We start from the raw sequence: 13,811 nt of genomic DNA, 5'->3' as shown, positions 1-13,811 counted from the left end.
GTTGGTAATCCAAATAAAGGCTGGAGGCGATGAACAGTTCCTTCGAAGCTTTTAATAACGGAATATTCCGGGCACCCGTGAATTACAGACAATGGCTGCGTGTCACGAGTGCGAAGCAGGAAAAGACTCACATCATTTTTATACCATCAGAAGGGCGGTACCGGGGCGCAAAGTGTGATATCATAACTTTCGTTTCTCCTAAACTGATTCTCAGCTTGGCCCATTCCAAAGTTTGTGCGTCTTCAGCAGGGAGTATTCCAATTCTAGGTGATGATTGTTACAAGGACGCCAACCTACACTGCGGGCATGGGAAAGTTATACAGCATGACTGAATATGAGCAGAATACAGACAACCTTTACTAAATTGCTCCAACAGTGAAGGCAGTAAATACTTCTTATGCAGCGAGGCTTTATTCAAATTTGCAGCGATAATTTATTCAAAGTAACACACACACTTTTTTTTTTGAATCTGTCTCTATCTTTTTGGCCTATCTTTTGTAATATCCTCCCCCTCCCTCACCAAATGCAATAAGATCCGCAGTAAATGGAAACAATGTGCGACAGACAGTTGCCATGCCACCTGATGCTTATGAGTCCATCACCCCTGGCAACCAACCATCTATCATCCACAAAAGGCGTTTTCCTTTTTTTTAACCTCTCACACTATATGCACACCTTCCATAAAATATGACTAAACAGCTCACATACAGTATTTGTCTGTGTCCGCTGCTCCTTTATAAAAACAAGTCCTTCCAATGTTTGAACATGTGTGTCTAATAAAGAGTGATATTTAAAGGTCGAACTCCGCCCCAGGAAATCACTCCAGCCTTATCGCTTCGTATCTGCACAGCTTGGGCAGATGCAGCAGCCTCGATGCCAGTAAAAAGCAGACACAGTGACGATTGTTTGACTCTCTGATGCTCCTCCTACTTGACATTAACGTCAGGGAACGTCAAACAGGAACAAAGCAACAGGATATAGTCAGAACGCAATCAAGTGTTTGCTTTCATGTGGCGAGTGATATTTCACACACACATATTGATGTAAAGATTATGTTATTTAATGCCACAATAATATTTGCACAGGGATGCATGCGTCTGTGTTTCCTGATTTTGATCGAGTGTTTCCACACACATTTAAATGGTAGAGTCACTGTTGACATTAGCTTTTTTTGCTCACCAACCACTGTGGCTCGTGGTTTTCCAGGGTTAGTCGCCACTTGGCATTTTCATCAGCTACAATTTCGGATAAATGGATGAATAGGAGTTATGCACAACCAGCTTCCGCATTCAGGAAAACAGGTCAAAGCACTTACTTCTAGTTCAGATGACTGCCGGAGTACGATCGCAGCCAAACAAATACAAAGCAACTGTAGAAATATTCAACACGACACCAGCCAGAAAGAAAACATATTTTTAGCAAGTTCATTTTACAACCGTGTCATCAACAAGAAGTTATGGTAATAGCAGCAGCATGTACAAGAAGTACGCGAATTGGTAGAGTGAAACAATGTTCTGCAAAAGGTGGATTATGATAAATAGCATTAATGTGATGAACATGTAAACTATGGAATGTTAAAGTTACTTTAACTAGATTTGCACCGTATTACATGTTAATGACCACTGCAAAGACTCAAATCAAGACGACATAAATGTTAAACAGAAGTCATTATGAAGTCCTCAGCTCTAATAAGGTTGTGCACCCTTTTTTTACAAGGGGTATTCAACTAAAATTGCAGTCCAGATTGACTTATTTTGTGATCTATATTAAAGTAGACCAGTTGCTGTATCTACATCTGCTTGCAGTTGAAGATATCACCGATATATGTTATATGTTTAGCTTAAAACTTTGTATCATAGACAGGTCGACTTTGACACTAGTCTCTGTCCTGAACATCTGCTGAAGTACATAAAACAAAGAATGTAGTGTGAAGTTTAGATCCTATTTTCACTCGGTTAATTAACAGCCCCCCGAGGGTTTTCTTGCCTCCTCCACCTCGTAAAAGTCCCTGAAGGCTGTCAAGTGCCTTCGAAGAGGAACCCTAATCTCAAGATTTGTGGACCAGCAGATATGGTCTGTACTTTGTCAAAATGCCAAAATCGAACTTTGCTTGACTTTCTTTGTCTCCGATTTTTACATAAGGGGAAGGACTGTCCGCCCCTAATTAATATAATTAACACACTATGCCTATGTAACGTGTGACTGTAGTTGCTCGGGGCTTCCTGATGAAATCTGAGACTCACAGGAGCCCGAATCGATTCGTGTTGTTTCACACTTGTGCCCTGCACGTTCAGTAAAACATCTTGCAAGAACTTCTCCATTTCCAGCCTCTGATTTTCGCACATCAACTCAGCCCGAATCAAACGAACACGCGGAGGACTTGGGGAAGTGGAGAACGGTGAACGGATCCCGCCGTGTCCACAACACGCTTCCCCCTGCTTGATCACCTCCAACACAGTCAATACCTCTGTGAAATCGAATTAATTCAATTGAAAAAAAAAAATATTATTGTCAAATATCACTGAACAAAACAAGTTTGTCAGAATTTGTGAAACTATAAATCTATTTTTTAGGACTAAAATTATGGCAGCATTTCCAATTCAGATCAATACATAAAAAGTGAAAATGTGTGCGTTCAACTAAAGTATTTAAGAAAAATAAAGAGAGGGTTTCACCTTTTCTGTTTCGCATCTTGACACAACGGTGAAGTCTCATAAAAATGACAATTTAAATGAACATATCTTCAACTTAACAGTTTTCGAGATTGTTTGTTCAAAAGCGTGATGTTCATGTTCACAATGACATTTGATATACACTCATTTGCATGGGTGCTCCCAGTGGGAATTTAGTGGCAAGTACATATTAAAAAAATAAAAATAGAAACAACAACAACAACAAAACACTCGAGAGTACCATTTGTTCCAAATATTCTCTTTCTTTTTTGGCCATTTTTTAAACTTTCTCCCTTTCTCCATCTTTTACTGAACTTCCATGCTCTTTTCACTGAATTGTCTGATGTGCTACAGTGACTGATTTTACTTTCTAAGATGCACACTTGATTGGCCGAGTCATGCGGTCATGCGGGATGGCTAAACTGTAATTGGTCTGCACATTTCATCAATAGTGTAAAGCCTGTAATGCTGTTCCGCTTAAAATAGAAACGCCCCATATGTCTCGAATCATAACCTTTGTTGTTTAGCAACAGGTCATGTACAAAACTTAACCCACTAAAAGGTCAGTGGCAATGGCGGTGTCACTCGTCAGTGATGATTCAATCCACATTTGGCAGGATAGCAGGTGTTTTTATGTCAATGTCAAAAATGGGTTTTCCATCCAAATTTGGAAAATTTTGGGGCCAATTTATTGAAAATGTGCAAAGAAAACAGTTACTAGCAGCAATACACCCAAAAAAAAGAACATGGTAATGATGAATTCAAAAGTAAATTCAAAATGGTAGACTTTCTGTAGGTCTAGCATGTGGCTCCAATATAATTTTTTTAGGTCTTTGTTACATACACCACAAGATTTTTGTAGATCTCGGAGACATACAACTGGGGCTGCTTGAAAAATGTTTAGAGCGCGCCATCCATCCATCCATCCATCTTCTACCGCTTATCCGGGGCCGGCTCGCGGGGGAAACAGCTTTAGCAGGGAAGCCCAGACTTCCCTCTCCCTAGCTACTTCTTCCAGCTCTCCCCGGGGGATCCCGAGGCGTTCCCAGGCCAGCCGGGTGACATAGTCTCTCCAGCGTGTCCTGGGTCTTCCTCGGGGTCTCCTCCCGGTGGGACATGCCCGGAACACCTCACCAGGGAGGCGTTCAGGAGGCATCCGAATCAGATGCCCAAGCCACCTCATCTGGCTCCTCTCGATGTGGAGGAGAAGCGGCTCGACTCTGAGCCCCTCCCGGATGACCGAGCTTCTCACCTTATCTCTAAGGGAGAGCCCAGACACCCTGCGGAGAAAATTCATTTCGGCCGCTTGTATCTGGGATCTCGTTCTTTCGGTCACGACCCATAGCTCGTGACCATAGATGAGGGTTGGAACGTAGATCGACCGGTAAATTGAGAGCTTCGCCCTTTGGCTCAGCTCCTTCTTTACCACGACAGACCGATACAGCGTCCGCATCACAGCAGATGCTGCACCGATCCGCCTGTCGATCTCTCGCTCCCTTCTGCCCTCATTCGTGAACAAGACCCCAAGATACTTAAACTCCTCCACTTGGGGTAAGATCTCCTCTCCGACCCAGAGGGGGCACTCCACCCTTTTCCGATTGAAGACCATTGTTTCAGATTTGGAGGTGCTGATTTTCATCCCAACCGCTTCACACTCGGCTGTGAAACGCTCCACAGTGAGAGTTGGAGAGCCCTGCTTGAAGGAGCCAACAGTACCACATCATCTGCAAAAAGCAGAGATGTAATACTGAGGCCACCAAAACGGACCCCCTCAACGCTTCGGCTGCGCCTAGAAATTCTGTCCATAAAGGTTATGAACAGAATCGGCGACAAAGGGCAGCCTTGGCGGAGTCCTACCCTCACTGGAAACGATTCCGACTTACTGCCGGCAATGCGAACCAAACTCTGACATCGGTGGTATAGTGACCGAACAGCCCGTATCAGGGGGTTCGGTACCCCATACCCATGGCACCCCCCACAGAACTCCCCGAGTGACACGGTCAAACGCCTTCTCCAAGTCCACAAACCACATGTAGACTGGTTGGGCGAATTCCCACATACCCTCGAGGACCCTGCTAAGGGTGTAGAGCTGGTCCGCTGGACGAAAACTCCCACAGCCCCACAACATCCAGAGCCTTGAGGAACTCCGGGCGGATCTCATCCACCCTGGGGCCTTGCCACAGAGGAGCTTTTTAACCACATCGGTGACTTCAACCACAGAGATAGGAGAGCCCACCTCAGGGTCCTCAGACTCTGCTTCCTCCAAGCAAGGCGTGTTGGTGGAGTTGAGGAGGTCTTCGAAGTACTCTGCCCACCGGTTCACAACGTCCCGAGTCTAAGTCAGCAGCGCCCCATCCCCACTGTACACAGTGTTAGTGGTGCACTGCTTCCCCCTCCTGAGACGTCGGATGGTGGACCAGAATTTCCTCGAAGCCGTCCGGAAGTCGGCTTCCATGGCCTCACCGAACTCTTCCCACGCCCGGGTTTTTGCCTCGGCGACCACCGAAGCTGCGTTAGGCTTGGCCAGTCGATACCCGTCACCTGCCTCTGGGGTCCCACAGGCCATAAAGGCCCGATAGGACTCCTTCTTCAGCTTGACGGCATCCCTTACTGCTGGTGTCCACCAGCGAGTACGGGGGTTGCCGCCACGACAGTCACCAACCACCTTACGTCCACAACTCAGATTGGCCGCCTCAACAATAGAGGCACGGAACATGGTCCATTCGGACTCAATGCCCCCCGCATCCCCCGGGACATGGGAAAAGCTCTGCCGGAGGTGGGAGTTGAAACTCTTTGTGACAGGGGATTCCGCCAGACGCTCCCAACAAACCCTCACAATACGTTTGGATCTGCCAGGACGGACCGGCATCTTCCCCCACCATCGGAGCCTACTCACCACCAGGTGGTGATCAGTTGACAGCTATGCCCCTCTCTTCACCCGAGTGTCCAAAACATGCGGCCGCAAATCCGACGATACAACCACAAAGTCGATCATCGAACTACGGCCTAGGGTGTCCTGGTGCCAAGTGCACATATGGACACCCTTATGTTTGAACAAGGTGTTCGTTATGGACAATCCGTGACGAGCCCAGAAGTCCAATAACAAAACTCCACTCGAGTTCTGATCGGGGGGGGGGGGGGGGGGCGTTCCTCCCAATCACGCCCCTGCAGGTCTCACTGTCATTGCCCACGTGAGCATTGAAGTCCCCCAGCAGAACAAGGGAGTCCCCAGCAGGAGTACTCTCCAGCACACCCTCCAAGGACTCCAAAAAGGGTGGGTATGCTGAGCTGCTGTTTGGTGCATATGCACAAACAACAGTCAGGACCTGCCGCCCCACCCGAAGGCGGAGGGAGGCAACCCTCTCGTCTACCGGTGTGAACCCCAATGTACAGGCACTGAGCCGGGGGGCAATGAGTATGCCCACACCTGCTTTGCGCCTCTCACCGTGAGCAACTCCAGAGTGGAAGAGAGTCCAACCCCTCTCGAGAGAACTGGTACCAGAACCCAGGCTGTGTGTGGAGGCAAGTCCGACTATATCCAGTCGGAACTTCTCTGCCTCGCACACCAGCTCGGGCTCCTTCCCTGCCAGAGAGGTGACATTCCATGCCCCAAGAGCTAGCTTCTGCAGCCGAGGATCGGACCGCCAGGGTCCCCGCCTATTCTGCCGCCCAGCTCACATTGCACCCGACCCCTTTGGCCCCTCCCATGGGTGGTGAGACCATGAGAAGGGGGACCCACGTTGCCTCTTCGGGCTGAGCCCGGCCGGGCCCCATGGGTGTAGGCACCACGGGGTGTAGGCGCTCGCCAACGAGCCCCACCTCCAGGCCTGGCTCCAGAGGGGGGCCCCGGTGACCCGCGTCCGGGCAAGGGAAACTGAGTGCCATCGATTTTCTTTATCATAAGGGGCTTTGTGAGCCGTGCTTTGTCTGGTCCCTCACCTAGGACCTGTTTGCCATGGGTGACCCTGCCAGGGGCATAAAGCCCCAGACAACTTAGCTCCTAGGATCATTGGGACACACAAACCCCTCCACCACGGTATTAGACGGCTCACGGAGGGGTTTAGGGCGCGCCAGTGAGCCATTTTTCAAAAATTGCACAATGAACTAATAAAATATTAATGACTTTCCCCGGCCTGATGTGTCTACAAAGTTTCAGGAGTTTTAGTGCATGTTTAGACCCTCAAAATTAACATTGTTTAGTTCCCAAACTGCACACATTTTAACATCATGAAGGGCTGAAAACAAGCAATATAAAGCAAATATCAAGTAGATCTGGTTAACCAGCTACGAGAAAAACATCAAAGAATAAAACAGTTATTTCCTTTAGCCAGTAGGTGGCGCTACCACTAAGATGAAAAATACATTTGTAGATGTCTTCAGGCCTCGACTTCTATGAAATAAGTGACATTTGGAAAAGAGAATCACCTGGGTCAGTTAGAGTAACGCTTATTGTCATGTTGAATCATCAGGGTTTGCAGCACTGTAATGGCCACGCTCTTTGCCAAAAAGTCACAAAATTCGATGTAGAGCAAGGTCAACTCTTAAGTTGGATTCATTCAACATGCTGCGTGTAGTATGTTTAAAATGTAAAAAATCTATTTCCAGTCATCACAAAGTGGTGCTATACGTATAACAGTATATAAACTAATAAATGTCTTCAGGTCATGATTGTTAATAGACATTGAGATTTTTTGGAGCATGTGCAGGGGACCTTTGAGGGATTTCCTCTTTTGTGGTGAAAGACTCATATTTAATTCTCCGCCCCGTCATATAGTTATTTCAAAAACAAAAAATATATATAGTCACTATTTTTGTCCCAGGTCTGAACATTGTAGAGCCAAAGTTTGAAGTCAATTGGACAAATTGTCTAGATCAGTGGTTCTTAACCTTGTTAGAGGTACCAAACCCAACCAGTTCACTTGCAAGTTCACTGAACCCTTCGTCTTCTGCCCAAGCCATGCGTTTGACATGAGAGCATGGCGTAGACAGCGAGCTAAACAATCCTCCAATCAAAAGACAAAGATGAGAATCGACTGTTTGGTATTTTTTTGGAAGTATTTCTTGTAAAACTGTACACAAACAGAAACACAACACGAACGTTTGTATAACATCCAATTATACATATGAAATGACATTCGACATTCATGTAACAGCCTTATTCTCTATCTTATTCAACAATTCTGTTATCTACAGAGATTAACTGATGAAATATTTAGATATGACAATAAATAACGTGCACAACAAAGAGTAATATGTGCAACTGTGTAAATGTACTTACAGATTGTGCCTGAATGTGTCAAACAAAAGAAGATGGAAGTGGATGTGATCACACCTCTCCACTGTTATGAATCAAAATGGCTACCCCACTGACTTTTTGGGTGGTTCTAACTACTTCCGCCACTCGGGGCGCTGCACTGTAATACAATACTTCCACCACTAGAGGCATTGCACTGCATTATATTACAATCACTGGGGGAGGAATACTTAGTGAAAAATAAAAATCAGATTGAAAAAGCGTTCCTTCAGTTTTGCCGGTGCGAGGCTAGAGTCGCTTAACTTGGTATGACAAATGCAGATAGAATGCTGGGTCCCATCACGTTCGGTGATGCATGTGAATCCATGTGGTACATACTCGTCCGACCACTTTGGGGGTTGTTTTTTTTTGCTCAACATAGTAAGCATGTATTAAAACATTCAAAAAAAAATCACACAACGTACTATCACGACAGTCACACATTGACTACTGAGCGAACTAAATTTTCCGCAGCACTGATTGGACAGGCAATGCAATGCGATCATCTGCAGCCAGTGATAGCGGGCGGGTCATAACTAATTGACATGTTGAGTCGGGTGTGTCTTCACCTCCATGGTAGAGGCTCCAAACCCAGGTTAAGAACCACCTATCTAGATCAAGGGTGCAAAACTATGACCCCGGTAAATGTGCAAAAATGGGGCAAAATTGGACATCAAAATTTCATAGGTCACTTATGGCTGGCTCACTATGGTGCAATGCACTTTTTTGTGCAACTTGGGGTGCTACCATGCCTGCCAATTTTCGTGGGACTAGGTCAAATGTACCGTGACTGGCTATTTATTTTTTGCATTCTGGGTGGCGCTACATTATTATATTTTCCTTGTTTACACCGATTTTAAAATATAATTTTCACCAGGCCTCATGGGTGTGCAAAGTTTGGTGAGTTTTCGTGCAGGTTTAGGTCCCCAAAAGCTTTTTGTGTGTGTGCGTGTGTGTGTGTATGTGTGTATAAAAATAAACAATAAAAATCATGATCAGCAGCAGCAGCATAATTTCTACAAAAACAATAGGAACCTCACAGTGGTCTCTGCTAAAGCCTTAATAATCATAATAATGTCCATAAAAAGAATGGACAATCCCAGCGGTTGCTCGGGCCCAAATGATCTTTGAAAAATCTGTTCAAACTCAAAGTACTGAATAAAAATATGAACCAAGTATAAAATAAAATGAATATATATGTACAGTATATATATATATATTTTTTTTTTCTTGACTGTGTGGAGAAATTCGTGCAAAAAGCTTGTTTAAAAAACAAGGGGCCTGGTGTTTCTGGTTTTCTTTTCATGACTTAGTTTCACGCTGTAAGATGACGAAATTTGTGTTGACATTTTTAAAGTATTTCTGTAGTTGAAGTGTGTTTCATTTTGGTTACAAAAAAAAGAGCCAATGGAAAAAAGCTTTCACTTGTAGTGTTCACAATATTCACTTATATTGATCTAAAGATCTGCATCCAAACATCTTTTTTCCCCCCAAAGATACTAATGCTCAATTTTGATGATTTCTGTCAGAAAATGCAACAATTCAACAATATGATTTATTATTGGGGTAGGCATTTGCAGTGAGGACTTTCTCTCAAGACCGACCTCCAGACTACATTTCAAAGGTCTTGTGTTCGACTCAACTTCCACAAGTCTTGTCTGGTTCTTGGACTGGTGGGACTTTGGATTTTCTGTCATGACCGTTCAAGATCAGCACTGATCTGCTGTACTTCAACTTTAGTCAAGTGCTAATAAAAAGTACGCTGTAAAATGCACATCTGTAAATGTAAATGCACATCTGGCACTTCCTGTCTTGAACTGGTGCAGGGTACAATGAAATCTGAAGACTATTAAAGGAGTCAAAAAGCCTGGTCTCAGTCACAGGTCTTGCAACAGGATACTGTCCCAAAATACAGCTAAAAACATCTCCGATTGGCTAAGAGCAATTCATTTAACTCTTCCAAATTGTCCTTGTAAATCCTACTGAACATCAGGGAAAGGAGCAAAAACATGATTAGGCATAAGCAATGAATGCAGTTGTCCCATTGTAATGTTAATAACAGTGTCAGTCCAAACTAACATGAGTGTCTTGATAAAGGTGACATTTTAGACACAGCTCTTGTAATGGACTTCATTGAATAGTGCAAGTGGTCAATGATGTGACCAGATGGTGTATAAAGCATGTATTTGTTTGATTTCTCTCTCTTTTTTTTTTACATACCTCTATGCCATTCAACAAAGGCCGAAACTCAGGACAGATAAATGCACTCCCAGCATACGCAGCATCAACATGCATCCACATGTTCTGCTCATTACCTGCAGCAGCCAACAAACAACATTATTGTTCACATGTATTTGTTGTCTTTACTTGTTCTTCAATAATAACACAAGGTAATGGTATTAGGTACACATACACATTCTAATCTGATCGGATGAAAAGCAGTATGAAGCTTTATAAATCTATCATTACCAATTTAGTAAAATATACGGTAGTAGCACATATACAATATCAATACCTCGCTGACAGAAACAAACAGCTCTTGTACTGGACATCTTTAGCTTTGGAAAATTTATGAAATGCGTTGCAGAGAGGCAAAAAAAAAAAAAGAAAAGGTAATTGTAAAGTCATTAATTTAAATGTAATTATTTCAAGGTGACTTACATATAGGCCCCAGCTCCGAAATATGATCAAACGCACACGATGCAGTAGTGCCAAGCGTTGCACAGAACTACAACACACACAATGAAAATGAAACGACAATGATAATGTCTTGTTATTATTGTCATTTAAAGCATTGGATTAATATTTTTACTCTACACAGCCACAATATACACAAAAACTCCTGAATAACATTGGTACTTTGTGGACTAAGTTAACACACTTTGAAACATTGTTACCATTGGAAAAACACCTTGGAGTGTGCATGGTTCTGGAAAGCCTTTTGAGCATTTATTTGATATTTTGATTTTCAACTTTAAGTCTGGGCCAAACAGTGGTCGACTGGTTAGCATGTCCACCTCACAGTGCAGAGGTGCAGTTTTGATTCGGGCTCCAGCTTTTCTGTGTGGCGTTTGCATGTTCTCTCCGTGCCTGTGTGGGTTTTCTCTGGGTACTCCTGTTTCCCCCCCACATTCCAAAACAATGCATGGATGGTTAAAGAACACTCTAAATCAGGGATGCCCAAACCTTTTGGACCGAAGATCTACTTTTCGATCAACTAACCTCCCGGGATCTCCCCTTACCGGCACGCGCGCGCACGTGCACACACACGCAACCACGCACACACACACACACACACACACACGCACACACACACACACACACACACGCACACACACACACACACACACACACACGCACACACACACACACACACACACACACACACACACGCCATGATGAGAAACAGCCTGAAACTGAGGCATGCGATGCACTTTTGCAGCCTGTTAACTATCCTAGCTCACATGTACCGTTTTAAAGTGCTTCCCTGGGCCCTCCTAGATTCCTATTCTTTGTCCGTGCCCTCGGTGAATTGTACACGAAGCAAACTCTGAATGAGAATAATGACGATAAAAGATAGAGCGCAACAGCTCTGATTACAAGCTGCAATTGCAGACTGCTGAGCGCAAACAACTTCCGGTGATGTAATCACGCGCCACCGTAAATTCAAGATTTACCTGCTTTATTTTATTTTATTTTTGTGAAAATGAGACTGATAGGATGATCAGGGTGCAGCATACATTAACGCAAAAAATATATATTACTAACATGTACGAAGACACACAAATGGTTGTTTGTTTGTTTGTTTTCTCCTCGACACTCCTCAGATCTACTTGGGACCTGTCTTAGATCTACCGGTAGATCAGGATCGACGTACTGGGCACCCCTGCTCTAAATTGTCCCTAGGTGTGACTGTGAGTACAAATGGTTGTTCGTTTATGCTCTGCGTTTGGCTGGCAACCAGTTCAGGGTGTACCCCGGCTACTGCCTGAAGACAGCTGGGATAGGCTCCAGCACATCAGCGAACCTTGTGAGGATAAGCTTCGTTCATTGGATGGATGGGTGAAAAGCTTTGTTATAATTTCATTCATCCATTTTTCTGAACCGCTTGATTCTCACAAGGGTCGCGGGAGGTGCTGGAGCCTATCCCAGCTGTCTTCGGGCAGTAGGCGGGGCACACCCTGAATCAGTTGCCAGCCAATCGCAGGGCACACAGAAACGAACAACCATTCGCACCCACACTCACACCTAGGGACAATTTTGAGTGTTCAATCAGCCTGCCATGCATGTTTTTGGAATGTGGGAGGAAACCGGAGGACCCGGAGAAAACCCACGCAGGCTCAGGGAGAACATGCAAACTCCACATAGGAAGGCCAGAGCTGGAATGGAACCTGGTGTCTCTGCACTGTGAAGTCAACGTGCTAACCACTCGACTCCCGGGGTGCCCTGTTATAATTTTACTGGCAAATATGAAATTATACTTTATCCCCACATGAGCAATGTCTGGATTTTGTTCTTTAAAAAGGTGCACAAAATGACCAGCAGAAAAAGAATTATTTTTCCTAGGTTTTGTTCAGAAACGAACATCCAAAAATGTAATTTATCCTTCCATTGAATTTTCACAATTTTATCCATGACCCCCAAAAAGTTGTTCAAGATTGTCATTTCACAAAATATTTGATAAAACATTTAGGAAACCAAAACTTTCAATGTACATTCAGGAAATCCAGAAAAAAATGAAAATATAACAAATTTAATGTAAACATTTAAACAATCCCCAAAGCTTTGGTTAAAAAGAAGAAGCCATCATATGCAGAACAAATATGCTGGTTGCAGGTTTTAGTGAGCGTTTTACGTATGCATTAGGTGTGTGCATGTGTGTGCTGGTGCTTGGTGGGCGGGCAGATCCGAGCAGACGGCTTGCTTGTTTGCGCTGCAAATTCACAAGAGGGGTGGGAGTGGGGGAGCAAATTATGTCTGCCCGGGGCTGGCTGTTTGACAAACCGGCATTGGTGTATTGGGGAGTGAAACTGACACGATAGTTTGATTGCATTGCTCAAGTATCGATCCAATATGAATATTGACTTGGTATTGATATTATCGATATTTGGATCGATCTGCCCATCATCACTACTTGCTTGATCAGGTGTGAAGGCGGGGCAGGCTAGTCAACAAGGAAGAGTTTCCCCCAGTGGATCCCATTGGGGACTGGTCGGTCTGGTGGTCCGAGGGGCTGGCCGAGGCCCCCGGCCACAAGAAAAAAAGAGAAGAAAAATAATTGGTAAAGAAGTTCGGCGCTACATTCAGCAAGTCTATTGGTTACGAAGAATAGGAATAGAGCTCCAGACGTGAATGTATCACATTCCACAATGAACTGCTCCACAATTAAACAGCACCACTTGGCAGGATAAAATATGTCGCTACTTTGAGTAGCTGCAAACACCACACTTTGACAATGACAGAAAAATGTTGTGCACCAGCAAAAGGGGACAAAATGAGAGAAAAGCATTTTCGAAGCTGCCAAAAGAAGAAACAAGGCGTAATTGGACAGCAGCTATCAAAAAGGGAGAAATGGCAGCCAACACAACCTGGAGCTGAACACGCTCAAGATTGCAGAGATGATCATGGACTTTAGGAAACATCCTTTACCACAGATGCCCCTCACACTATCCAACTGCCCTGTGTCGATCGTCAAGACCTTCAGGTTCCTGAGAATCATCATCTCTCATGAAGTGGGAGGCCAACATTAACTCCATCCTGAAAAAAGGTCCAGCAGAGGATGTACTTCCTGAGGCTGCTGAGGAAGCACGGCCTGCCACAGGAGCTGCTGAGACAGTTCGATACAG

The 13,811-nt window shown here is 44.5% G+C and overlaps 1 protein-coding gene across 4 annotated transcripts in view; it reads right to left on the bottom strand.

Annotated features, from left to right (window-relative positions):
- The window catches only part of ddc (dopa decarboxylase), a 123,414-nt gene that overhangs the window by 66,105 nt on the left and 43,498 nt on the right, over positions 1-13,811 (bottom strand). For 3 of the 4 annotated variants that reach the window (XM_086114453.1, XM_086114451.1, XM_086114454.1), the window contains exons 7-8: positions 10,627-10,693; positions 10,186-10,280 (exon numbers count right to left, since the gene is read on the bottom strand). The exons of the other annotated variant lie outside the window; for it this stretch is intronic. In XM_086114453.1, the coding sequence (XP_085970579.1) occupies positions 10,186-10,280; positions 10,627-10,693 (162 nt within the window). The remainder of the gene's footprint in view (positions 1-10,185; positions 10,281-10,626; positions 10,694-13,811) is intronic. 4 annotated transcript variants of the gene reach the window in all.

Source organism: Hippocampus guttulatus, chromosome 6 (assembly GCF_054856545.1).
Source record: "Hippocampus guttulatus isolate MCC_2025c chromosome 6, RoL_Hgut_1.0, whole genome shotgun sequence".
NCBI lineage: Eukaryota > Metazoa > Chordata > Actinopteri > Syngnathiformes > Syngnathidae > Hippocampus > Hippocampus guttulatus.
Note: the sequence above shows the minus strand (reverse complement) of the source record. Positions and strands in the feature narration are given on the sequence as shown.